This window comes from Marmota flaviventris, chromosome 5, assembly GCF_047511675.1.
Source record: "Marmota flaviventris isolate mMarFla1 chromosome 5, mMarFla1.hap1, whole genome shotgun sequence".
Classification (NCBI taxonomy): domain Eukaryota; kingdom Metazoa; phylum Chordata; class Mammalia; order Rodentia; family Sciuridae; genus Marmota; species Marmota flaviventris.
In genome coordinates, this window is record NC_092502.1 from 6,503,069 (window position 1) to 6,530,893 (window position 27,825).

General features: G+C 45.9%; 1 protein-coding gene across 2 annotated transcripts in view; it reads right to left on the reverse strand.

The window, feature by feature from the left end:
* Nucleotides 1-5,162: 5,162 nt before the first annotated feature.
* Nucleotides 5,163-27,825, reverse strand: part of LOC114082093 (butyrophilin subfamily 1 member A1-like) — a 265,857-nt gene continuing 243,194 nt past the window's right edge. The window contains exons 4-10 of one of the 2 annotated variants that reach the window (XM_071611965.1): nt 20,770-21,051; nt 18,476-18,592; nt 8,632-8,652; nt 8,517-8,543; nt 8,385-8,411; nt 6,919-7,215; nt 5,163-5,402 (exon numbers count right to left, since the gene is read on the reverse strand). In XM_071611965.1, the coding sequence (XP_071468066.1) occupies nt 5,323-5,402; nt 6,919-7,215; nt 8,385-8,411; nt 8,517-8,543; nt 8,632-8,652; nt 18,476-18,592; nt 20,770-21,051 (851 nt within the window). In that variant the 3' untranslated portion in view covers nt 5,163-5,322. Of the gene's footprint in view, nt 5,403-5,953; nt 7,216-8,384; nt 8,412-8,516; nt 8,544-8,631; nt 8,653-18,475; nt 18,593-20,769; nt 21,052-27,825 lie in introns of those variants that run through there. The other variant, XM_071611964.1, reaches the window with a different exon arrangement.

The following is a 27,825-nucleotide window of genomic DNA, read 5'->3' on the forward strand; positions in this document are numbered from 1 at the left end:
GGGAGCATCTGAGGCAGGATTGGTGGGTTGGGGCTGTCTAGGGTTCTCTGCACCCTGTGGATTGGCTGATTTGAATAATTCCCCAGGTTCCAGGTTCCAGGGGCAGGGTTTCTGGCTCAGGGAGATAGGTAGGTACATGGGGCTCCTGAATGGGAGCCTGATAAGGAAAGGAGTTGGGGTGTGAACTTAATCGGCTGCTCAAGGAGGGAAGCCTTGGGCCTCTAGCCAGAGCCTCCAACTGGCTGCAGACACCCCATTCTCCAGGAAGAAGCAATGTCATATTTGTACTTATGTCATGACACTGGTTCTGGACACAACTTGGGGAGATTTTGAGTGGTGTGCCAAGTCCAACTGGTTTTACAGAGAGGATCCTAATTTGTCCTTGGCAGAGCAGAAACATTTCATACTGGTAAAAATGAGGAAAAGCAATAGTGAAAGCTTCGTTTACAGGGTTAGAATGGAGTTTCTCATTTTTACGGCATTGTTAATCAAATAGAGCTGAGATATTGGGGTCTTGAAACAATATCTCAGTTATCAATGAGTGACTCTGACATTTTTTATTGGTGCATTTCAGTAATACAGAGCATTAGGATTTATTTTCACATAATGATAAAATTATGTAATGTAATTACTCTAGTTCAGTTCCCAGAACTTCTCCTTCCTCTCCCATCCTGCTTTTCCTGATCCCTTCCCTCTACTGTACTGATTTTTCTGCTATTTACTTTTTTTAAAAAAAATAGTGCCTTGTGGATATACCTCAAGGTGAGACTTAGTGTGGTAGGTTCATATGTGTACATAGGAAAGTTGGATCAGATCCATTCCACTGCTCTTCCCTTATTCTATTCCTCCTCCCGCTCCTCAATCCTCTTGATCTAGTCCATGAGTCTTTCTTCTGTTTTGGTGGAATCCCCCCTCTTTTACCTTTCCCTCTCTCCCACTCTATCCCTTGCCTCCCTTACTTTGGACTGGCTTCCACATATCAGAGAAAACATTCATCCTTTGGCTTTCTGAGTCTGGCTTATTTGACTTAGCATGATGTTCTTTGGTTCCATCCATTTTCCAGCAAATGCCCTGATTTCTTTTCTTGATGGCTGAGTAATACCCCATTGAATATACACCACATTTTCTTTATCCATTCATCTATTGAAGGGCACCTGGGTTGGTTCCACAGTCTGGTATTGTGAGTTGTGCTGCTATAAACAATATTGTGGCTGCATCCCTATAGTATGCTGATTTGAGTTCTTTTGGGTAAATACTAAGGAGTGGGATAGCTGGGTTCTATGATAGTACCATTCCTAGTTTTTCAACAAATCTCCAAAGGTTTTCCAGAGTGTTTGTAATAATTTGCAGTCTCCCCAAACAATGTGTGATTGTACTTTCCCCCATATCCTCACCAATATTTACTTTTACTTGCATTCTTTAAACTGACATTCTCCCTGGACTGAAATGAAATCTTTATGTAGTTTCAACTTGCATTTACATGATTGCTATAGATGTTGGATATTTTTTCATATATTTGTTGGCCAGTTGTCTTTCTTCTTTTGAGAAGTATCTTTTTTAATTCTTTTGCCCATTTATATTTTTTTGGTTTTTTTTAACATTATTTGTGTATTCTGGATGTTAATGCTCTATCTGGGAAGCAGGTGTCAAAGCCTTCTCCCATTCTCTAGGCTCTTGATTCATGTTGTTAATCGCTTCTCTTGTTACACAGAATCAGTCTAACTTGATGCCACCCCAATTATTGTTTCTCCCTTTTCTTTCTTACAATTTAGGACTCTGTTAAGGAAGTCGGTTCTTGTGCTACCATATAGGAGTGTTGGGTGCACATTTTCTTCTAGCAGTTGCAGAGTTTCTGCTGTGGTAAAGGTCTGGGCACTTTCCCTTTAAGCTCCCTGGGGACTCAGGCATGGCTGCCCTGCTTTCCCCAGCCACAGCCACAATCTGGGATCCACAACTCTATGCTGTGAACATTCAGGCGGCTTCTCTGAGCTTTGGCCCATGTGGGTGCATGGTCAGGGGCACAGTCTCTCCAGGTTTCTTACAACTCAGGCTCTTCCTGGGCAGCTGTTCTAAGGTCCCCTGCCCCTTCCCTATGCTCAGGCCCTAAATTGCCTTGCTGCCCAGATCTGAGCTCTGAATTCCACCTCCTCCAGCTGTGGGCCTCTGCTCCTTCTCTGTCTGCCTGGTGGCAGCCTAGTTGAGTCCTGGGTCCTTCCTAAACTTCCCAGGTGGGCTGCTCCACCCCGTGGTCCTTGTTCCTGGTCAGGGGCAGGGGGTTGTCGCCACTTTCAGCTAGTAGTGATCCAGTTACACGTCCTCTCTAGCTGGATTCTGAAGAGAACCCACTGCAGGGTGTTCTGGTTTAATCTGCTGCTGTCTGAAGGTGGGCAGAGGCTGTGTTGTCTAAGGGGGTCACTGGTCAACTGTGGACTCCCCACAACCACGGCAGTGCCCTCAGGGCTTTCTATTTACAGTTTTGTTTTGGACTGGTTGATCTACTGCTCCAACAGCGATGTACTATCACATTTTAATTTTTTTTCTACTTTTTGTTCCAAACCTTGTGAATGGTTAACCTATGTGCTTTTCTCCTCCCTCTTTCTCTCTCTGTTGACCTTTCCCCTTCTCCAACCTGGTCTCGGTTTGGGCTTTAGAAATTTGGGCTTATTTTATTCTCTGAAACCAATCCTCAAGTCTCTGCAGGTCTCAGAGTATTTACTTTGCCTCCCATCTCCTAGATCTGCTATTTCTTCCCATTTTCTTTCTATTTCTGGTGGGTTTTGGAAGCCTTGGCCAGCTCTTAAGCCATTCGAGAGGGTTTTAACAACCCTCACAGGGTCGTCTGTTTCTTAGATGAAGCATAGAGGTGTGGCAGTCATGCTATTGGCAGGTGTGAATGGAGCTCAGTTATGTGTGCATGAAGGTTAGCAGCATCAGTGTGTTACCAAGGGGAGGTGACTGTGGTTGTGGTGGGAGGGACAGTGAGTGGTGTGGAAAGAGGACACTCAATAGGAGGTATCTTCTGCTTCAGAGGGCAGCGGAGGTCCTTAAGTGGGTGTTATACATGTATACTGTGTATCTTTTAATGTGGCATTTTGGTTGGTTTCAGTCTCACAGAGGGTTTGAAGACTAGAAGTATCAGGTAAGATCTTCATATGTGCTAAATGTGTACACATGCTACACACCATGTATGTGCAGACTTTCTGTGAGTCACTTGGGAGTCACTTGGAAACTTCATATTTCCCCCTCATTAAATAATTCAATGTGTATGTCCTAAGAACAAGGACATCTATGACTTCTCTGTGAATTGTGCAACCCAACGTTGACCCCACACCATCAGCGGCTCCCCCACAGTTCTGCCACTCCTGACAATAGCATCCTTTTCACCTGTTAATGTTCTTATTTATTGTAGAATTCAGGAGTCTGGGCTGCTTTTAGTGTCACTTATTCCATGCTCTTTACCCTGGGACTATTCCTCTTTCTGTGACCTGAGGATTGCTGGATTGTTGGCTGTGTGCTGTACAGGGAAGGCACAGAGCAGCTCTCGGGGATTACTGTGAAGGTTTCTTGAGATTGAACCATGAGAGGGGGTTCTTGGAGAGGCCGCAGCAGAGACTTGAGGCCTCCAGTGCTCTGTGTCAGGGGCGTGACACATCATCGAAGTGAACTGCCATTGTGGGTCTAGCTGTTGTCTAGCAGGCCTGTGCATTGTGGACAGGTGTGACACAGTACTCTGTAGGGGAATGATCTGAGCCTTTGTGAGCACATGGCTCCATGTGACAGTTCTAGATTCCTTCCCTGTTTGTCAGCTCACATTCTACTGAATGGAGGAGTTTGTTCTCATGTGGCATAGGGTGCTTTTCTCATTATCAAACTCTGTCAACAAGGAACATGGAATATTTGTTTAATTATGAATTTTATTGTTTTTCAAACTTGAACATAGGGCCCCTCTTCAGCTGCCTCCTCTGTTCTACAGTTAGTCTCTGTTCATGTCACAGTCTGAGAGCTTCCCTTCTTTACAACAAGACTGAAGAGCCCAGCCCACATGGCTTGCTTGTTCCTGGAAGCCACCTTTTCTCTAAAGACCTCTAGTTCCATTGAATGAAGCATTTTACAGATCAACCTCTAGTCACTGGTGTGCTCACTGCTACTGAGTTTTCAAAGCAAACATCTTAATCTTCCCCTTCATATTTGTAGCTAACATTTCCAACTATGAGAAACCCAGGTTTCATTTCCTTTAACATACTTTCCCATTTTTCTAAGCCTACACTACACAGATGTATTTCAGAATTACTTACTGATAGTGCCTCAAAGAGCAAACCTACTGATTGTAGGTCATTGTTATTTACAATGCTTGGTGACACACAATACACAGACAATCTGCACCCTTCCCATCCAGCTAGGAACACCCCTCAGACTGAGTTAGGTGAGAGAGCCAGGGCGCTGCACCAGCCATGGTTTCCCCACTGCAGCTCAGGGATTCAGGCCTTGGTCAGAAGCTTCATCTCTGTATCTCTGCACACATTGCAGTTTGAGGTTGGCTCAGTGGGGCTGGAAATCTCACTTCAAGGCTCCTGGTCCACAAGGCTCTGAGCAGGAGACTCAGATTCCCTGGCTCCTCCACAGGGCCATGTGAGTGTACTCATGGTGTAGTGCTGGCTTCCCACAGAGTGAGTACCGCTGGAGACCCATTTGGACCTACCCTTGAGGATGAACCATGGATGTGCACACTGTTATCTCCACCACTGGAGGGGCAGCCCTTACTCAATGAAGGCAGCAGCACCTGGACATCAGGGCATGAACCACAGGAAGCAAGGACGATGAGCAGCCACCTTGAAGGATAGTGGCCAGCACTGGATGCCAGGACCTCCATGGAGCAGGTGCCAACTCTGTTCTAGGTTTACATCATGTACCCACTCGGCACACGGGGAGCACTCCCCTCTCCAGATTGATCTTCCTCCCCATCCAGGTAGCCCTCCCCCTCCTAAGACCACAAACTGGGATTTTCGTGGGCACAGCCTGGTTGACCTGTCAAGAACCCCACACAAGATAGGGTACAGTCTTCTCAAACTCTGATTCTGTCAGCCACCTCAGCTTCTCTGAGGGTCCTATTCTGGTTGAATGTGTCAGGGTTTCATGTTTTAAATGTCAAATTGTAATTCATCTTGTGAACGGATTACAAATTTATTCATACAATGTCCAAGTAACAGTACTGGTCCCAATTTTTAGATACTATTAATAATGCTGCTTGAGGTTTTGGTACCTGCTTCTGTGTTCACATGCATTCTTTTCTCTCTAGCATGTACCTGGTCGTGGGGTTGCAGATCATAAGGTGCTTGTCTGGATACCTTCATGAGAATCTGCCAGAACCTTCCCTGAGCTGCTGTGTGATTTTGCGCTGTAACCTGCAAATGTGTGAGAGTTTAAATTTCTCTGTATGCTTCCTGGGGTTTTGCTAAAACCTGAGCTTTATATCTTGGACTCTGGAGAGGGGTGGCTTGGTTTGTCTCTCAAGGGTTTGGTTCATACTGTCCTGTGACTCCAGGAAGAAAGAGACGTCCTGGAGCTGACACTCCTGCTGTGGTGACCATGGCCTTTAACCTAGTTTTGGAAGCTCGGGTTGACCACTTACTACAGAATCCACAGAATATATGCAAAACTCAGCCTGAGGGTAGCAGAGGGCAGAGCATGTCTTCCTGGACCTGGAGCAGTCAGTGGGTACTGGAGAGTACTGACAAGGTGTACCCACTTTATATGGGAAAGTGAGTAGGTTCGGACTTTTAATAAACTATGTGTGTCTATTAATGAAAAGTGATTGTGATAAAAAATACACAATGGTCACACACATCCAATATTTTAAGCCGTGAATTTACATATAACATTTGTCAATTAAATATATAAAAATTGATAAGGAGGCTAAGGAAATGTGTTATAGAATGTCGGAACTTGGGAGAGGCTTATAAGATGGGTCCTGCATGAAAAAGTCTTAGAGTCCAGGTATGTCAGCTGCTACAGGATGCAAGTTTCTTGAGATCATGATTCTTAGTATAAACCTGTGTTCAACACTGGGCATGGTGGCACACTCCTGTTAATCCAGGGGCTCAGGAGGCTGGGGCAGGAGGATCTTGAGTTCAAATTCAGCTTCAGCTACAACAAGACACTAAGCAACTCAGTGAGACCCTGTATCTAAATAAAATACCAAAAAGGGCTGGGGATGTGGCTCAGTGTTTGAGTGCCCTTGAGTTCAATCCTCAGTATATCCCCTCTCCCCCACAAAACAAAAACTGTGTTTCAGTCAGTTGTTTTGGCTCAAAAATAGTCATGGAAATAGGCAGCACTTGGGGTATACTTCTGAAGAAGCAACCGCTTATTAGTAAAAGTAAAATACTCTGAATAAGCTGTGAAGCATAGTGAGAAATATAAACGAGATATTTGTTGAGAAATGATGTTCATCAGTTTCAGCAGTGAATCCTGCTAGGACGGCAGAGTTTGATGAGCAGTGGAGCTGGCCCCGTGAGGAGGATCATTCAGTCCCCACAGCACTGGGAGCAGCCAGGGTCCTTGGGGGATCCTCACACCCCTGCCCCCCAGCATCCTGCCTGGGGAATGGCCACTGTGCCCATGGTCCATAAGGATGACCCTTGGGGAATGTTTCTCCATTCTTCTCTAGGGAAAAATCAGAAGCTCATGGAAAATGCAGGATGGTTAGGCCCCGAGTGCTTCCTGGAGTAGGAGGTCCAGGGTAGAAATATGGCCTCAGGGGCTGGGTGAACTTGCTTTTGAGAGTAAAGAGAATGGTAAGTTCTATCACATTATAGAAAGAGATCAAACCTTCTTCATATTGCAAAAAAATTCCAACTACTTCTGGCGCTAGTGGGACATTGATATTATAAGAGTGCATTGAAAGCACCTTGTACTGACCATCCTTCAGGGAGAGGGTCCAGAAACCAGCTTCAGGACAAGACTCCTCGTAAGCTCTTCCTCTGTCTACTGAATCCAAGCAGAGGCCTATAGCCCACCTGCTCTTTCCTGCTACTTGAACCTCCCAGTAGTGACTGCCACTAGAGAAGCTGTTCCGACCCAGCACAAATGGCATTAGAGTAAATCGCTCAGGACTATCAGGAACATTTTGATTCACAGACAGGGAATAAACATGCTGCCCATCTTGTGTCACATAGAGGGAGGGGTGAGCCGTGCGTTCATCCAGTATGAGGTTCTCTGCAGAAGGAAGGAGATCAGTTACTAGTAAGCAATAAGAAAAGACCCTTCACCTTCTCTGTGAGGGGTCAAAGAAGGGCAGATGAACAAGGTACATGTGTTCTAGGCCCTTTTCATCAACACAGAAAATAAACACCATGCTGTTAAAATCCAGGACACCATCCCACCTACAGTCTGAAGGTCCTTTAATAAAGGAAAGGAACAGATTTCTGTTGTCACCTCAGAGCTTGCAAGGCCTCAGCTGGTAGGAGATGGGTGGAGCATGGAAACCCCTTGGGAAAGGTCTTTACCAAGGTTCTGACACTCAGAAGGTCTCCAGGTGTTAGCACTAGGAACACCAGGCCCTCCATGGACAGAGGGGACATAACAGAAGGGTTGGGAAGGTCAAGGAGACGGATCCCCCTGCTCAGCTCCGAGGCGGAAGCTCAGCAGTGGGTTCAGACGGCAGGAGACTGGCCAGTGACGCAGGAGGAGGGAGAGGAAGGAAGTGGAGCTAGGAGGCAGCAGGAGGGTGGTGGGGAACACTGAGGACCACGAGGGCCGTTTTCAGGCTGTGGGTATTTGTGGATCTGGGGTGGGAAGACAGCAGAGGATACAAATTAGGAAAGAGGATTTACAAGTATGAAATGAGGCTGTTCTGGAAAGGGAGAGGGGAGTAGGATAACAGCCTGATGGAGAGACTGGGTTCACTGAGATTGCTGTTTACTTTATTGTTAAGAAAACTAAGGAAGAAAAAGTGTGTGTTCCTGTTGGTGAGAATAACCTGGTGGACACGAAGGGTTTGAAGTTGGAAAGGAAAGGAGAGACAAGAGACCTAACCCTTCATCATCTCTTCATCATCACCCCGAAGAGTTCTATGGTGTTCCTAGAGAAGCTGCTCCAACCCAACTTCTATGGTGGTGGTCACAAGAGGATGGTGAGGACCTGCTCCTAACTGACGAGAGCCTGCCTGTCAGGGTTAGGAGACCCTGATATGTCTGTGCCGCCCAGAGCTTATGCCTTAGCCAACTTAGGTCCTTATATCCAGCATCTGAGGATTTTTTTTTTTTGCCTACTTATATCTCATATATCATTAGGGAATAACCTGTTCTCTCACAATAGAATCCCAGAGAGGTTAGAGAACAGGCATAAGGTTATCCTTAACCACACTTCCTTCTCTGTGCACCTACCTGCAAAACTTCGAGCTTCCTTCAGATCTGCAATGAGATGGACACATTCAAGATTAGCAGAGTGACTGAGAAAAGACTGTTGAAGGTAATGGTTTGTGGGGTATCAGTGGTGTGACACGTAACTTTGCTTACCTTTTATTGACAGAGATGTTCTTTGTTCTGCAACCAATCACACAGAGAGATATTTGCTTTGGGGGTATGGAGGCTGAATTTCCAATTTAGCATGGAAAAAAGATATAAAACTTACCAAGTTCTTCAATGATTTTCTCTAAAAAATGGAAAAAAAATAAAAAGAAGGGTTAGTTAGTGATCTGAGACACCAATAAGTTTCATCCTAGACTACATCTTTGTAGGATTCTAGTGACCCTTTGAGTCAGATTGCTGGACTCTGCGAGGCACAGACTGAAAGGGCATCTTGTTTTATGTTTCCACACTGGACTTCCCCAGATCCTGAGATCCTGAATGTCCTGAGTCGTATACAGTTTGCTTCTTATGTCCATCACAGTCTACTACTCATCAGAGGCCATCGTGTTGTCTCCATTTGTCTTCTTGGCATTCCTGAGGCTACTGACACTCTTTCCTGTTCACTCAGTGAACTTTTTTTTTCTTTGTACCAGGGATTGAACCCAGGGGGCTTAACGACTGAGCCACATGTCCAGCCCTTTTTATTTTTAGTTTGAGATAGGGTCTTGGCAAGTTGCTTAGGACTTCACTAAGTTGCTGAGTCTGGCTTTGTGCTTTAATCCTCCTGCCTCAGCCTCCAGAGCCATTAGGATTACAGACATGTGCCACCACACCTGGCCAGGAAACACTTACTGGACCCACATTAATCCAGGTTCTGCCTTCTGTACTAGGGATATCACCATGAGCAAGATAGGGTCTTTCCCCTACAGGGCCATTGACAGGCACCTGTCAATTATAGCTCAATGCTATGAGCAGACTGCTATAGAGGACAAAAATGGGATCTCAGGTTCTCCTTTGGATTTTGACAGAGGATTTTATGCTTTTGTTGTATTACAAATACAAATTTTTAAAATAGCATGTATTCTTTTTAATAAACAAATCACATGAAGAGACAAATAATCCTATTGGATTTCAGTTAATAAGCTTTAATACTTTAATTTTTTTTAATAAGCATTAGTATAATTTTGCCACTCAATGATGAGAAAGGATCAAACTATCCTTTGTCATTATCCAGTTTAAAAGCAATTTTCAATACTTATCATGAAAATAAGCTCTCTTCTATAGCAACACTGAATTGCTAAATAGTACTTACTTTTGTAAACTGTATAGAATGAAATCGTTCTTTCTGGTTATTTACTGACTCCCCCCCCCCATCACCCCATTTTTTTTTTCTTTTTTGTGGTGCTGGGGTTTGAACCCAGGGCCTTGTGCCTGCAAGGGAAAACTCTACCAACTGATCTATATCCCCAGCCCTTGTCTTTTCCTCCTATTTAGATAAGATCAAAGAAAAAAATCTCTGTTTCTCATGATGAAAAAAGGGAAATAGAAAGAAAATAGATGTGGAGAAAAATGACCTGAGTGAATCAAGTTAAAATGTAAAAAAAAAGCAGCTTTTTGAACTTAAAGACTAAAGACAATGCAAAAAATAAAAATTAAAAAAATAAAAGAAATATGACTCAAGATGGCAGATGAGAGGAAAGATGGATTTGCGGTTGTTCATAGGTTTGGTACTCAAGCAGAAGGTACTGTTCCTCAGCAAGTTTGGTGAAACAGGGAATTAGGTGAAATTCAATAAGTGGCAATCAGAGTCTCTTAGAGATTTAGAAATTTGGGTGCACTGAACAGAGAACAAGAAAGTACATTGTAATCCAGCTGGTGGTGGCAGTGGCACTAGCAGTGGTGCCAGTTCCCTGGGAGGGGAAACATGAGACAAACAGAAAAAGAAACACAGTGGGACCTTTGGCAGAGAAACACTGTAGAAGAGAAAAGGATCCTCAACTTAGTGGGTTCAGAGCCTGCACAGTGAACTTGGATCTAAATAATTCTCTGTGTTTTTCATTTGGCAAGTGGAGAGCTAAGTGAGAGCCATCTGGAGAAGGTCACATTGACATTTGCTGCAGGAGATTATAACAAATATTGCCATGCTGCACCTACTGCATGACCTAGGGTATACCTAGCAAAATGTGAGTGAAACAGGCAAAGAGAAGAGAGTGCCCTGTGAGTTTCCAGTCAGAGATAAGGAGAGGAGAGAATCCGCTCCTTAGATAAACTGAATCAAGAAACAATGCAACTTAGTCCCCACATATATTAAACAAATTCAAATTTTGTTGACACTTGAATACAAAGAGCAGAAGTGAAAAAAAAAAAAAAACCCAAGAAAATGAGCATGCCCCAGTAGGAATGGTTAGGTCCACTCATGAACATTCTCCTCTAGATGAAAATAGTATTAATACAAAGGCTATAGATACCACACCCATAAGGGGTATCAATCTATATCACTCTAGAACACTTTGAAAAAAGAAAATTGACTCAGTGGTCCACAGATCAGTGTGAAAGATAAATCCATCTCAACAGATACACAAACCAATTGCAGGAATGCAAGAAATATGAAAAAAAAAAACAAGGCAACATGACAACTGTAAAGTTTATACTTTATCAGTAATTGATTCCAAAGATATGAAGTGGATGAAAAAAATCAAAATAATAAAAAAATCAAAAGAATGATTATACAAATTGTCAATGGATACCAAGAGAATACAGAAAAACAACTGAATAAATTAAGAAACTCGGTACTGAATATGAACATAAAATTCAGTAAGGTGGTACAGATAATGAAAAAGAAATCTTGGGAATAAAAGACTCATTAAGTAAAACAAAAATATTTAGTTAAATTTATCTCTAATAAAGTAGATCATAATGAAGACAGGATAACAGAATATCAGAACATTACTTTGGGAGAAAAAGTGTTTGCCTTGAGGATTCATGCAGTATTAGAAAAGAGAAAACAAGTAAGCATAACCTAAATATACAAGAATACTTTGATGACATTAAAAGACCTGATTTCAGAATCCTTGGAATGGAACAGGATTGCCAGGTTGAGGCTGAGGACACAGGTAACCTCTTCAGGGAAATAATAACAGAACAGAACACTTTTTTTCAAACTGAAAATAAGATGTTTTTCCAGATACAGGAGGCATTCAAAATCCCAAATAGACAACAAAGATCCTCTTCATGACACATTAAAATGTCTAACATGCAGAACGCAGCTTTAAAAATCTCAAGAGAAAGACATCAGATTACATTTAGAGACAAGCCTATCAGAATTAGTTCCAATTTCTCAGCATAAACTTTAAAACCCAAAGGGACTTAGAATGAGACTTTCCTAGTCCTGAAAGAAATTAAGTGTCAACCAAGATTGCTATATCCTATAAAACTATCCTTCAGAATCAAAGAAGAAATTAAATTCTTCAAATATAAGCAGAAAATAAGATTCATGACTAAAGCCAGCACTATAAAAAATACTTACAGAAATAATACACACAGAAGAAATAAAAAAATCTCAGAGCTTACAAATGGACAAATCTCATTTGAAGAGTAGTTAAGCAAGTAAGAAACAGGACCAAATGAAACACTGAAAATGAATCAAAATTGCAGTAGTTAGTGAATATCTCTCTATAATAATATTGACTATAAATGGTCTCAAATCTCCAATTAAATGATGTAGGCTGGCAGGTTGTAATTTTTTTTAAAAAAAAAACCTAACCTTATATTGTTTTCAAGTGAGTCACCTTAAGGCACGGACAGTCAGTGGCTGAAAGTGAAATAATATAAATTGATATAACATGCAAATGGAAACCCAAAGCAAGCAATGGTAGCCACTCTCATCTCATATTGAACAAAGCAGACTTCAAGCCAAAATTAATCAGAAAAAAACAAAGGTTACATTATAGTCGTAAAAAGAACAATTCACCAATAGATAATGATAGTAAATATTGATGTCACAAATGTAGATGCACCTAGTTACATAAAACAGAAACTACTTGAACTGAAGATTCAGACAGACTCCAGTGATTGAAATCACTGAATCCATGTGTCATTCAAGAAACAGGGACAAATTTTTGTACTGCCTTTTCCATCAGCTCCCAGTGTACTCCCAGTTTCATCCTGGGCTTCAGAAATGTGTCCCCCCCCACCCCCCCACTCCCAGCAGCTCCACTGCTCTGTTGACTCTTCCTCAGCAATGGAGCAGGACCTTCACTGGTCCTCCAGTGCCCTCTCTTGAACACACCAATGGATTCTGTAATGCAGTCTTTTCAAAGCCCAAATATATACAATAGCCAAGTCATTGAACCAGTGTAGTATACTTCAGGAGAAGAAAGTATAAAGAATATGTACACATGGAGTTTTACTCAGCCATAAAGAAGAATGAAGTTATGTGACTCATAGGAAAATAGATAGAACTGGAAGAACATCATGGTAAGTGAAACAGGCCAGATTTAGAAAGTCAAAGGTCAAATATTTTCTTTCATATGCAGAAACTAGAACGATAAAAGGCATAAAAAGAATCACATGAAAGCAGAAGGGAGATCAGTAAAACAGAAAATGTGGATGAGGGGGAATAAGAAAGGGAGGAGAAGTGAAAATACTGGGAAATAAAATTGACCAAATTATATTGTATGCATTGATAGATATACCACAGTGGAACCAACTCTTACGTCTAATTTTAATTCACCCATTAAAAATGAAATAAATCTCAAATGCAATCATCATATTGTTAAACCACTCTCACTCTAAATCCTTGGGAATTTTTTACCACTTAGGGAATGAACATCTAAACTCCAAATATTGCCTAAGAGGAGCCTCATGGTCCACCCTCTGCCTCTTCCCGCTTATCTTTTCTGCTGGTTCTTCCGCAGCTCATCTGTTTAACATTTGTTATTTCTGTTTGAATATTGAATGACAGGTTTGAGGACCATTTCCAACTGGCTTACCCAAATGTCACACTGTGAAGTACAATATTTGCACAGGAAGGCCTTAGGTGAGGTGTAAAATGACATCAATGTTGGTGAAACAACCTTCTTGTCAGGAATGTTTTCAGGTGACTCCCTTAGACTGCTTATAGATAAATGGTCTCTTCTTCCAGATATTTTTTTCTAATTCATTTATTTTCTCCTTCACTGCAAACCAGAACTGATTCAGTTCTAGGAATACAGGTTGATCAGAATTACTGGGAATGTGAAAAAGTGGAGGTGTCATTTCAGATGGGGATCAGTTCACGGTTGATGCTGCATCCAGCCTGGGTGGAGTTTTGTCCTGCAGGTCCACTGGGGACAGCTCACAGCTGATGCACAGCTTGTCTTGTGGGGAAGGTCCTTCTCAGCAGATGGTCTGGATCTGAGTGTGACTTCAAAGTGAGAAAAGGCAGGGGCAGCTAAGAGAGCACCATCTCCCAGGGCTGGGCCAAGATCAGAACTGCACCAGGTGTCTGAGGCAAGTAAGGCTGTGCACACAAAATTTGCAATGGTGTTTTTTACGTGGTTTTCTTAGTTTATCACAAATGTGTTCAAGAATAGAAAAGCCCACTTTGGAAAAGTTGTAGGAGAAGCAGGATTCTGGTGGAGGGGATTGCTCACTCTGTGGAGTTGGCAGCCACCCCAGAACCATCTCATGATATAGCTGCACAAGGTGGGCAAGCTTTAGAGGGCCCAGCAGGCCCTGCAGTGGATCAGCTCTACTTCTCTGGACAGCATGCCCTAGCTCTCGTGGTGGAGCATCGTGTTCTGGTGGCACCCTGTGCAACGGAGCAGACCCAAGTGTCACTACAGAGGCAGTGTAGGGAGGTGTGGCTGGCTCTCCCTTCTGAAAACCAGGGGATGGGTTCTCTTGGTATCTGCATTCACTGGGAACTTTATCTGAGGGTACAGTGTGTGATTTGAAAAAGTAAAATCACATTATACTGTTGGCTCTGAGGAAAGAACCCTGGGCAGGTAACTGGTACCTGTTGTCCACATGCTGATGTTTATGACACCATTACTAGTATGCTCTGGAATTAGGAGGAAACCTCACTGAGGGTTAAAAATTTAGCCCACTGCCATTTCTTGGACAAATTATCATGTTCATAAGGTTAGTTAAAGATTTTTCCTCCTAACAGAGAATGGCTAATATAACATGCCAAAATTAAAAAAAAAAAAATCACTTTTCTTTGTGACTTTAGCCAAGAAGAAAACTAGCAAAAGAAAAAGAAAAATTACATGAATTAGTGAAAATAGAAATGTAACCAATATCAAAAATCCCTTCTCCACTCCATGTGTACAGGTGATGCCTGGGTCCTGTGACACAGCAATACCACCGGCTCAGTGTTATCACCACCATCAGCTGGACCATGTAGCTGGAGCAGTCACGTGAGAGAAGTTTCTGTCCAGTGACACCTTGTTTTCTATGTGATGACTTCAATGAGTCAGTTTGTTCTTTACACAGAAAGGTCAAAACTAAGCAGTTGCACTAAGTTCATTTTAGCCTCATAGGGTCCCAGATAAAACCATCTCCCCTTCCCAGACCCAATAACTGCACAATTGCCACCAAAATACAAGCTCTGTTCCGATCTTTTGAATATTAACTGTACCCCTGTCTTAGCATTATTGTGGCCTTATTGCAAAGGCAGAAGGTGCCCAGGAGGTTGAAAGTATTTTGAGAGATGGATGAAGCTACTAAGTGATAAGAGACATAACTTAAACCCAGAAAGTTCAGCTCCAGGGCAGGTCCTTTGAAAACGAGGATGAACGTCACTTGCTCCCCTCCTTCCTAAGGCACATCAGAATGAACAATGAATCTAGCCATCCACAGCAAGACGAAGCACTCAGTTACACAGGATTCCTCCCTTTGGCTCTACCTCTAGTCTTTAAGTGGATTACACACTATTTAATCTTCATAATGAACCAGGAGTGGACAGGAGTCGTCGCATTGAAGACCAAACACTGACAAGTGAATGATCAAGCATGACTTTTAGCTCTATTTATTCTGGTGACAACAGGACCGAACTTCCATGGATCCTTCCTGACTTCCTCCTGCAAATTGCACCCTAGTCACCTATCCTGTTCCCAGGGAATAAATGCCACGTCCCAAAGTCACTCCAGTCACAACAGCCCTTTTCTGAACGAACCTTCCCTGTTCTGTTGCCCTCTAAATCATTAGCAAAGTGATAAAATGCCATGTGCCCTGGAGTCTGCCTTGGAGCCTTCTGAGTCTGTCTCCTGTCTACTGTTCATCTCCTCTGCTAGAACCAGGGGGTCAGCCACTCCAGGGTTTAGGACTTCCTTTCCTCACATGTCCTGCTGCTCTCCTTGCTGTCCCCAGCCCCGTCCTTACCTCAGTGTTAGCTCCTCAGCAGCTCCACAGCCAGGTGACAAGGCCAAGCCTCACATCTATGAGCTCTAATGGCACCTCCTTCATTACTTGTTAATGACCACACAGAACAGGTGGTCTGTGCTAAGTACATGGAACAACCAACTTTCCCCTAATAGACACACGCAAGCTCTGCAGCTCCCAGAAAACCAGCCCGTCTCCTCCAGCTGCACATATGTGAACAACTTCCCCGGGGCAAATACTTGTAGAGAAATGTGTGTTGGCTGCTTCGTGCCTGGGGTCATAGAGGAACATTCAATTCTATGTGGACTCTGGTGTTCCTATAATAATAAAAGAGCATGAACTAGGCAATGTTGGTTTTAAAGGTCCAACACTGCCTGTCAAACCTCAGTAATCACATCATTCACTCTGTCCACTGCTTCTGTGGAAAGAAACAGCAACCTCAACACAAGCCTGATGGAGAGCACCCTCCTCTCCCTAGTAGATGAGGCCCATCTCACCACTCAGCCCCAAGGACAAAGCAGCACCTGGGCCCAGGCTTGTCAGCCCAGCTCAGGAGAGGCACAGAGAGGACTCCAGGTTTCTGAATAAACAAGCATGTCACGAACTGGAAACCACCTTTAGATTTCCAACTGTGTTTACTTGGAAATAGGATGGGAGAGTGAATAGGATCCCTCTCTTTTCAAGTTTTGGCTGAAGTCCCAAAGATGAGAAAATAGGTATTAATATCTATAAATTCTGCACATCATTCTCTGGATTTTCAGAGATTTGTATGAAACTAGCTTCAAGATTCTCAATCTCACCAGAGTATTTTTGGGGAGAATTTATAACTGACACACACACACACACACACAAATTCCACGTTATAAGTGGAATAATTCAAAGTGAGGACTTACTTAAGGGACAGATATCACTGGACAGAGGACTGGGTAGGGACTGCTTCATCCTCCCTTGGGCAAATGAGCAGGGCTCCTCTTAACAGTCAAGCAAGGGGCATGTCCATAAAAATGCACTTCATGTGTCCACAGCTTTAAAAAAATACTCCTATTGTTTTCTGATCCACACCTTAAAATGTCCCCAATTGCATCCTGCCCAGGTGTCATCAGCCACAAAAGGTGTTCTCAGTGCAACTCATGTAATCCAATTCCCAGACTCATTTGCCCCCAGATGGGCTCCACCACGTGGCCAAAGAACCACTGTCAGTTACAGTGTCCATGTGCATCCCCCAACACCTCGAACAGCTTCTCCATGCAGGAATTCCATGCCACAGGTTTCAGCACGTGTCCTCAGAAGCCCTTCCACAAGTTCCAAAGTAGAAACTATCTAGTATGTTTCAGAACTGTGCCCAACCCATATAAACAGGCTTTTATACAAGATTGGTCTCCATGTGATTGTATGACAGCCATGCTGGCCTTTGTGACTGGTTTAAGAGCCACCTGAAAGCCAGGAAGTTGAGAAGGAGCAGACTCAATAGCTCTCCAATTAGCCCTTTAAACAAGCTTCCCACCCAGACCCCACTCTCTATGGAATGTGGGGGCTGTGGCCCTGTCCATGCTCCCTCCCCTCCACCTGGTCTGTTGCTCGTCTAGCTCTCCTGATTCCCTGGTTCCTCTTAGACTGGAAGCTTAAGACAATGCACAGGGAGGTTTCAGACAGGAAGGAGACTATGAGCCCTACAGGAGGATCATCTGTGTGCTTAGAGGCCTAAGATCAATCTGGTCTTGCAGGGCATTTACTGGGATCCTGGGTGTTCCCCTATGGTCCATCTCCACTTATGTCCCCATGGGAGGACGAATACTTCAGGACTGCCGTAAGACCCCTCCTCCTGTCCTTTCTCCTGCAGTCAGGTGAAGCCTGACTGGATGTCCCTGGGCAGGTGCGCTAGGCAGCCCTGGCCATAGCTCTTACCTGGGGCTATCTTTGTTCCAGAGAAGGCCAACCCAAGGCATGAGGTTCAGGTCATTATGAGATCAAGTCAGAGAGGAGACAGATTATAAGACAGGAGAGATTTTGTGACTATTAGATGTCATCTGACATTTAATCTATAGACCACCAGAGAAAACAGAACTCTTCATTTTCTTGACAAATATAACCCAGTAAGCACACACCTACACACCCCAAATGTAGAGAAAGGAAGAAAACATTCTAATACGAATCATTTTTCCCCTCACTGATATTTCTGAATCAGGAGCCATGTCCAGGTCAGCAGGAAGGCCACTGGAAAAAGTAGTGAAGAAGGAAGATGGGTGCTATTATGTGGTTCAGAGGTAGAGGTGGCCTACCAGGCCCAAGGCCTTGTGTCCTACGTGCAGGACCCAACGTGTAGTAAAAAGGAAAAAAATAAAAGACAGATGGAAGATGGTGGATGGCAGATGGTGCTTGGTGGATGGTACTTGGTGGACGGCGGATGGCCCACTCTTGTCCATACACAGAGCTTTCTGTGATGTGCCTTGAGGACAGAGTGTGTGGCTACAGGGTCCTGGAGAGCACTCAGAAGCCTCCTTAATAAGCAGCTCACCTCTCTCCTGCATGGAAAGCATGTTTCTTGGAAATTATCAAGAAGGAAATGAGTCAAGAAGTGGGTAAAGTGAGTTCAAAGGCGAATTGAAGTTCAGACCCAGCACCTAAGAGTGTGTCAATGGAGCATCCCTACTCTTCATGTTTTCCTAGTCAGCAGTAAAAGATAAAAACCCTAAGTAGACTTATGAGCTACATGTAAGTCTAATTGCTACACAAATGATGTCAGCCCCCTTGTTCAAACTTACCTTTGGCTTTTCTGGTTCTCAGGAGGACAATACCGGTGACCACCAAGCAGAGAGTCAAGAGGCTTAAGAGCACCCCCAGCACCACAGTCCAGGGGCTGATCCTGGGGAACAGGTCATCTGCAAAACAGGACCATGGCACTGAGATCTAGGCTGACTGCAGGTGGCCTGGCTGATGGGGACGAGTCCTTCCTGTTTCCTCATGGAGACGTCACCAGGCAGCAGAGACCCCAAGCCTCCCCAGCCCTCCCAGCACTCCTAAGGACCTCCACTTCCTGCCTCCTCCCAGCCTGGGCAGGCCCTGAGCTGCCCTGTCAAACCAGGCAGCTGTGTGGACAGGCTGAAGAGAGGAAAGTAACGCAGCAGACACCGCGTGAACAGCTCCAGATTTCACTAAAGCCTACATGATGCGGGTGACACGCAATGCTCCTATAGTAAGTGCTCCTATAATAAGGAACAGTCTGCAGATGCCACAGAGCCCCTCCTTCACCTGCCTGCCCTGCCCTCCTGAGGCCCCAACTGCCTTCATCATAGGCCTGTTCCTCCAGTTGTCCTCCTCATCACGTGGATGTGAGTCTAAGGACAGTCTGAAGACTGAGATCCTCTGGAGCTCTTCTCAGATTAGTGCAGGAACTGTGAGGTGTCAGCGCCTAATCCAGGCACAGCTCCTGGCCAGGTCCCAGAAACAGAGTTCCAGCTGGGCTGGAGGGGGACTGAGGTCAGTAACAGTGGCTCTGAGGCCAACACCATCTGCAGAAGAGGCCCTGAGCAGCCCTCTCTCCAGGCTGTTTCATTCAGTCCTTCAGCCAAATGGCTAGGAAATGACCACAGAGCGCAGCTGGTCGTCAGGTTGTGAGTTACTGCTCAGCTCAGCAGACCTCCTGCACTCACGTGAAGAAGGCCCTTCTCCTTCATGTCCTCCATGTGGATTTCAGGGCCTTCCATGTGAGGTCCTGAGGGTTGCTGAGGTTTGCTAAGCTCAGCCCCGACTCACCAGTTTCTCCCAGGTTTTCTATACACCTTTCTTCACTGTCAAAGTCTAAGGAGGAGTGAGTTAATTTCCCCCATGGAGGTTTGTATTTCCAAGAATGACATTTAGAAAAAAAAAAAAAAAGAAAGAAAAAAGCAAACACTTCGCCCCCCCTACACACACAAAAAAACCCCTATCCTCTAATATATTTTCTTTTATTTTCAAATTCCCAACTTCATTCCAGTTCTCTCTTTCTAATGATCTACAACACATGTGACCCACACAAGGGAAAGCGGTGGACACCAGATCTGGTGGTCCTGATAACGTCCTGCAGATGTTCACTTACACACCCACCAGGCAATCTGTTCTTGGGAGCAGGTGTCTGCTAGGCAGTGGGGAGTTCAAGGCCTGAGAGAGCCTCTCTTCAGGGGCTCACACACCCAGCCTGAGAGGAGGCAAACATAATCCAGGGTAATGGGGGCGGGAAGAGGCACACTTGGTGCACATGGGATAGGGGAGTTCTATAGAAAAGATGGCTCCTGGGTTAGGTCTTGAAGGACCAGCAGGAAAGGGCGCTTGAGGGAACATAGAAGAAAAGTGGCTCCCAGTGCCCATGAGCCCCAGGGGGTGGGTATGTCCAAGGAATGATACCAGGAATGAGGAGGGAAAGGAAGGAAGGGTGGGGACGAGCTGAGAAGAGAAGGGCCTGAGAATACCCTGGAGCACAGGCTGCACTCTGCTCCCTGGCTGGGAAAGGGAGAGGGTGGTGCAGGGCAGTGTTGGAGCCAGACTATGTCCCCTGGACAGTCACTCTGTGTATGTGAAGGACATACCTGGGTGCTTGGTGCTCTCTGCCTGCAAAATGAGTTGTATCATTAGCCTTCATGACAACTGCATGAGGACACAGTATTATTAGCCCTTTTTAGTAGTTGGAAACTGGGCCCAAAACGGTCTGCATGTATCACGGTCACAGAGGTGGCTGTGGCCAGCATTTTAGCTAAATTGACAGGTGGGGAAAAGCCCATATTGTTATGTGTGGATAAGTCTGAGCAGGAGGATATGGAAAGGTTCCAAGGGACTCTGAAAGATCCTCTTATTCCTATCACTCTTGAAGGCTTTGGCGTATCCCCTTCTACCCTGTGAAATAATGACCTTGTTGACCTCAGCAGGAGTGCACAGGGGAAGTGGGTATATCTCAGGAGGTCCCCACTCAGGAGTGGCAAGGCACCCACTGGACCCTCATTGCAGTCTGTGTCAGGGGTCTCTGCTCCTCACAGCTTCCAATCTGCACTGGAACTTCTGGATGAGCACCTGGGAGGGAACTGACCTGCCATGGACACGTGGGTCTTCTTATCCTCATCGAGGACAGGGTTCCTGATGGAACAAGTCAGGTGTCCTGTGGAATTTTCCCCGACTGAGAGAGAGGACTCCACATGGAACAGGCCATCTCCTGCTATAGTCCTGGTCTCCGAGGCAGGTTCTAGAAGGAGTCCTCCTGGGCCACTCCACTGTACCTCTGGCTCCGGGTACCACCCTGGGGACATGCAGGTCAGCTTAATTCTCCCACTGGGACCAGGTTCAACATGCATACGAGGATCCAGGCCTGAGGCTGGGAAGAGAGAGAGAGAGAGAGAGAGAGAGAGAGAGAGAGAAAGAGAGAGAAACAGAGAGACTGTTGTGTTAGGAGGTCAACGACTCTGCCCCCCTGAGGCCTATGGACTTGGGCTTCCTGGTTGATCTACAGGAGTCCGAACTCTTCTGCTTGTGAAAGTTGGAGTATGAAAATACTGTCTCCAAAATAATTTCTTTTCTATGTACTTGTGAGAAATCAATTGAATTATCTATACCAGTGTGTGAACAAGTGGTTAAACACCCTCTGAACCATTTTCTTTCCCCCTTTCCTTTGAGTGCAGGACTCATCCTTTCTTTTCATGCTCACTATAGTTGGGCTGAGACCCTCCATCCATCCATTTAGCGTGGTTGAGAACTGAAGGGCACGTGTGGGTAGAGGCTCTTGTGGTTAAACTGCTCCCCAACATTCACTCACCCTCCTCCAGCTCAGGCCTCCTGCATAAATTCTTCTCATGGGAGAAGCCCAGGAAGGTCAGGGCTCTGTGTGAGACCCACTGGACAGGTGGCTGTGGGACTGGCATTCCTGTATGATTTAGTAGGGGTTAAGCTGCACCTGCGTGGCCACATGCAGGAGGTAGCTGCCTTACCTGGGCAGCGCAGTTTTGGGGTAATGAAGTTTTTATCTGTGGAAGTGCCTCCCCAGCTGTGGAACACATGTCCCACCTCCTTGTGCTTAGGAGTAGTCTCCAGATGCTGATGGAAGTCTCACTGGAATTGGTTGAGCCTCCTGTTGATGATGTCCTTAACAGCAGGGAGCATGCTTTATCTTCAAGTACTCTCTATCTTCTAGGGCTAGGCACAGACAAGGCTGTAAGACATCTACAGCCCCAAGGTCAAGGCTACATTTGTTGTTCAGAAAATAGCCTCGGGGTGATTGATGTGGAAACCTGACATGTCTTGAACTCCTTTTGCCCTGTGCTCTTTCTCTGCAGGCCTCTGTGGGGAAGTGGCTTGGGATAAAGCACAGTGACTAGCATTTCTGTATGGCACTGGATAATTATATCTCTACTAAAATATTCTGAACAGAGCAGACAGGCCATCGGGCTGTGTAGGATCTCTACATGGGATCTGAGAAAGCAGAAGAGAAAGCAAGGAAAGGCAAAGGTTTAGTTTGGGAGATGAGAAGAGCAAGAGAAGACATCCTTGCCGGCAGGTGTGCTGCTTCTCCTCCCTGGGAAGATTAAGGAGCCTGACAGAGGTAAAACTCTGGGGGTCTTGGCACAGACTGATTCTCCAGGGAACCCTTCCTGACCTGGCCAGGCCTCACTCCTATAGGAGGGAGGGGACAGATGAAGAAAGGCATGCTAGAACCCAACCAGCCTAGAAAATCACAGGACAGCCTGAGGCCACAGTGGGGAGGACCAGGGCTCTGTCTGGGGCTGACCTTTGCCCACAGGAGCACATATGAGACCTACTCTGTGCAGAGCCCAGGCACTGCCTTGCACTGGGCATGGGCAGTAGGTACTCAGGGAAAACACCCCAGGGTCCAGCAAGCCCCATGGACAGTGCTGGCCAGCAGGAGAAGAGGAGGTTGGCTCAGCACAGTGCTCAGGGTGACTGGTTCACCAGGAGTGTGAACTGCAAAGCCAGCAGTGACTTCCCACCACACTCCAGGACACGTGCAAAAAGCAGCCTGCCTGGAAATCACGGAACCCTGAGCTCCTGGATGTAGGGACCAGAGAAACCTTTCCTTTGGAAAACCCTATTGGTTCTTCAAAAAACACCTGTGGTTATTTGTTATTGCAATATTTGCATCCAGACTTATATTGTAGCAGACCAGAAGCATCAGCAATTGCCTGCAAAGGTAGAAGAACATCTCACTCCTAAGCTCAGAATCCACCTCACTGAAGTGCTATCAGAGATGCCATCTGCAGACATTCAACTAGCTAGGATGAACATTACCCAGTGTCCTGACACGGGGTGATAATGAAAGGCATGTTACTGTGGCACCCACGGAGGGGATTTCCACTCCCCCTCCTCCCTTCTCCCCTTGTCGCTCTTGAGCGAGGCGGCTCTGATGGGCTCTGGCATCTCCTGCCTGTTCCCAACCATTTCACATAATATAGGAAGCACCTGAAGTTTAGTGGATTAAGTAAGTGAGTTAGTTTGCTGGCCCGGTGATATATATGTTGCCTGCATGTGGACTTATATTTCAAATGCTGGGGACTATATTTTTATGAAACAAGCCTCTTCCTGTCGGAAGAATTATAGGAATGTGATATAATACGAGGCAGCGAGATTAAAAGCAATGCATCACGGCGCGGGGAAGACGCTCTGGTTTATGACTTGCATCCATTAATTGAACCTCTCAGGAATAGAGAGAGGGCTCTACAGGAACCCGCCTCAGAGCCGCTCTCTTTTGACTTCCAAGGGGGGGATTTGTGTGGCTGTTTTGTTTATTTTTATGTTTGAGCACACATAGGACACATCTATCACGCCTGCCTGTGCCCGTGCGCTCACACACGTGTGACCCATACAGTGTGGCCCTGGGTGGAGGTCTGGCTCTCTGTACCTTGCTGCCATGACCTTCAGACAAAAGCGATTTTTCTTTTCATTCTGCCCACCTCTGACACAGGAGGAGAGCGAGGAAGTGGGGTTGAAGAGCATGAAAGCAGCTCTCTGAAGTCACAACATCATCTGAACAATTCTTAGTGGCTTTGTGCATGTGCCATTAGTGGTCTGGACCCCACTTTGCTCTTCTGTGATGGCTGGAGGCCACTCCTTCCTCTTGGGTTTGGGGGCTGACCACCGCAAGGACATCAGGAGGGTCCAGGCACCTGGGCAGAGCTATAGAAAGGCTTCGTGTCCTAGTGATTTGGGCGCTATGCCCCGCTGCTCCTTGCCATGCTCATTGTGGCGTTGACACAGACCCCCTTTAGTGCCGGGGGGGGGGGGTGGGGGGGGTGGGTTCTTCCGCCATCTTCTGAGTGACTGACTGCAAGTCAAGCCCAACGTTGTGAGAAGGGTCAACCTCGTGGTTTTGGAGAACTTCTTTTCAAAAACAGCACAGTGCCCTTCCTCAGATTCTACCTGTGCCCACGTGGCATGGGGTGCATCACCTGACTTCCCCCTGACTCTGGAATGTCACCTCCTAGGAGAGGTCTCCCAAGCAGGAGGTTGGAGCTGACCTGTCGTCAGGCTCAATGCCACCCCTGTGGTTCCTCTTGTTCTGGTGGCACAGGGCTTTGATTTGAAATTCAATACACTGATTCAGGTCCTTTCTGGTCAATACCTAAAGCATAATTAACTGCACTCACTTGCTGTTTTTTGATTCTGATTTTTCCTTACATTAGGTTGAATTCTTCCCCAGTTTCAGGGTTTCTTGTTTTCAAAACAGGAGTCTCTGTCAATTTTGACCAGTAGCTAGGAATGAGGAAGATGAGGTCTTCCTTTCCTTCACGTGGCTGACGGTGAGGTCAGTTCACCTCGTTCATTCCCTTCATTATTTACTCACTCATTCACTCCCTCACCCATCTGTTTCTGCATTCACCTTTCAAATATCTTGAAAGATCTATCTTTCTTCTTGAAAGTGCCTGATTCTGTTTCCACTTGGCAATACTGTGAAAAACTATCCAGCTCTTCTCTTTCTAAGAGCTTGTAGTCCACTGGGTCAGGATGACAAGTAATCAGAGATTTTTTTTTTTTTTTTAAATACAGAGATCCAAGTGCTGGAGAGCAGCAGGCACGTTGGGAGAGTGCAGGGACTGTGCCATCAGGGCCCTAATCTTGCCTGGGAAGGGAGGGCTTGGGAGAGCATCCCTGGACACGTCAACCACTGAAGTGGAGGCAGAATGAGCAGCCTGAGGGCAGAAAGGAGGCTGGGGAGTTGGCAGCGGTAGAGCAGACAGAACATGTAGCGTGTAGCCGAGGTCAGTGGAGTGACACTTGCTCTCTTCCCACCTCCAACCAGCACCAGGAAATGGTCCTTAGCACTGTGTGGGGGAATCACCCCTCTCATCCTCAGCCATGTGGTTTCAGAATAATTGGCCCCACTCCCAGTTTCAGGGTTGGACCTTGGAGTACCTCATTAATGATTGCACCCATCTCTATGGCCACTGGGATTGGTTCAGGGATGACCCCATGACCCAATCAGAGACTGTGAAATGTAAGAGTTTGCATGGCATTCTGGGAAAGAGAAATGTCATTTCTCTCAGCACCCTTTTCTTCTGGCTAGTGTGGCACAGGTGGTCAGGTCTGCAATGGAGCGGCCAGGCTTTTCAACCAATGCACCAGAGTCCAGAACTTCCAGGACTACCCCCAGGCAGTCAGAAGGTGAAGCTGACGTTACAAACGACAGCAACCTCTGTTGGCGAGGAATTGGTTGGAATATTATCCCAAATGATAATTGTTAGCATTTCCAATTTACGAAGAAGAACCTGAAGCTCATTAAGTGAAAAAGGTCAATGATTGCCCAGGTCAATGCTGCAGGAGGAGGAGGAGGAGAGGGATTCAAACTCAGTGTGGTCTCTCTCTAAAGCTCAGCTTCTTATCAGAAGCAAGGACAGATGCTTCGGGGGGCATAGGGGGTGGGTGGGAGAGGAGGGGCCAGCCAGATGACGAGTGGTCCTTGCAGGCCAGGGACAAGGTCTGGATTCAGAACTTTACAGAGGAAAATCACACCAGACCTGTTGTCCTGCCTCAGGTGTGAGGTCCATCCTGGTCCAGCCTCTCCTTGTCCACAGGGCTTTTCCCACGTCTTTGCCTCCACAGGCTTCTGTCTGAACCTCAGGCCTCTCCAAGTTCCTGCTGCCATATTGTGTGGGGAATCAGTAAAGACCCTCCCCAGAAACAGAATAAACAGGGAATGAAGATACAGACAGGCAAACAGGTAGACAGATGGATAGATACAGATAATTAGAGAATAAATATGAGAGAGAGAAAATTGATTAAAAGGAATTGGCTCCTTGGATTAGGAAGGCTGAGAAGTCTCAAGATCTTTGGTCACTAGATGGAGGCCCAGGAGACCTGGTGAGGTAGGCAGGAGGGGCTCCCTCTTCCCTGGGGGAGGCTCAACTATTTTGTTCTATCTGGGCCTTCAATTTACTGGTTAAGGCCCACCCACGTTGGGAAGAAGGATCTGCTTTACTCAAAGTCAAAGATTTAAAAGTTAATCATCTTTTTATTGGTGCATAGCAATTACCCACAATAGTAGGGTTCCTATTCACTCAGAGTCATACAAGCACATGATTCGAGCCACCTCCTTCCCCAGTTCCTTCCTTTCCTTCCCTTCTTCCTTCTCCAACATACTTGCTCTTCCCTACTGATCTCTCTGCTTCTATTATTTTAATTAGTACGTCACACAACCACACATGCACACACACGGGACAGTGTGGATGTTCACACGGGGACATAGCATAGTCTGGTGGAGTTCTTTCCCCAGTACTTTCATGTGGCCTCTCCCTCCTCCCTCTTGATCCCTTTCTCTACTCCATTGGTCTCCTCTAATTTCCTGAACTCCCTTTTTTAATTCTTTGTTTTTCCCTCTCTCTTTAGCTTCCACAATTGAGAGAAAACATCAGGCCCTTAACTTTCTAAATCTGGCTTATCTCACTTAGCATGATGTTCTCCAGCTCCATCCGTTCACCAGCAAATGCCGTGATCTGTTCTTCTTTATGGCTGAGTAAAACTCCACTGTGCATACAGACCACATTCCCTTTATTCATTCTTCTGTTGATGGAAAACATTCACAGAAACACCCAGAAGGTTTGGCCAGCTATCTGGTCACTCCATGCTGCAGTCAATCCGACGGGTGCAATAAGCCATCTTGGTTGAGGACTGGGACTGTGTGAGGTTCCATAGCACTTAATGTAGTACCACCTAAACAGAGGTGCTCAATAAATGCTTCTGCATTAAGTTCAGGAAACAGCCAGGCTGGCTGGCACCTTTCAGCATAGGAGACAGCACCGGGATTCAGTGTTTACCTTTGAAAGTATAAAGTTCAATCTGATGACCCTGGCCTACCCACTACTCCTCATTGCCTCAGTGGTGAACTTGACCTCAAGGTAAGGTTCAGACTCCCCATCAGTTCCGTTTTGGAAATATGTTATAGAGATGAAATCAGGCAAAAACTAGGCATGATCACCCAGCACCCAGCACCACAAGACCTGAGCTGCCCATCAACCCTGCTCCTTGCACACTGAGCCACTGAGCTTTTGTGTAGCCTCGATGTGCACCTTTGCCACGATGGACACCCTCAATCTGGGACACGCCATACTCCAGGAACTTGCCGCTGGGCTCCAGACCCTAGGCCTTCCCCCTGCTCTCAGAGAAGCTGCCTTCTCTGGGTTCTGGGTCTCTCTGCTCGGATCTCCCCCACGTCCTGCTTCCCCTGCTTGCCCATGTGGTCAACAGCTCCCGGACGGCCGAGGCTTCAGAAGTGTCGGTACCAGTTCTAATGAACTAGAGCCTCGTTCTGCATCTGCACACGTGGGTGGGGCTGGAAGTGGAGGCCTGGGAAGCTGGCGTTTCCTGGAAGCAGAATCGTGTATCCAGCAACACCAGGGGCAGCTGGGGTCCCCGGTGAGGTTTCACATCCAGGATCCTGAATCTGAGTTGGATGAACTGAGGTCCCCCACCCCTCTGTCATGGACAGGTGGGGAGGAGGGTGACCCAACACCGGGCATTGGATGAAGGAAGCGGGGATGGATGAGAAGGGAGGAGCCTGGAAGCTCAGAGCTGAGGAGAGCTTGGTGTGAACGTAGATCCCAGGCAGGTGTGCTCTGCATGGAAATAAGTGACGTGAGCTCCCTAT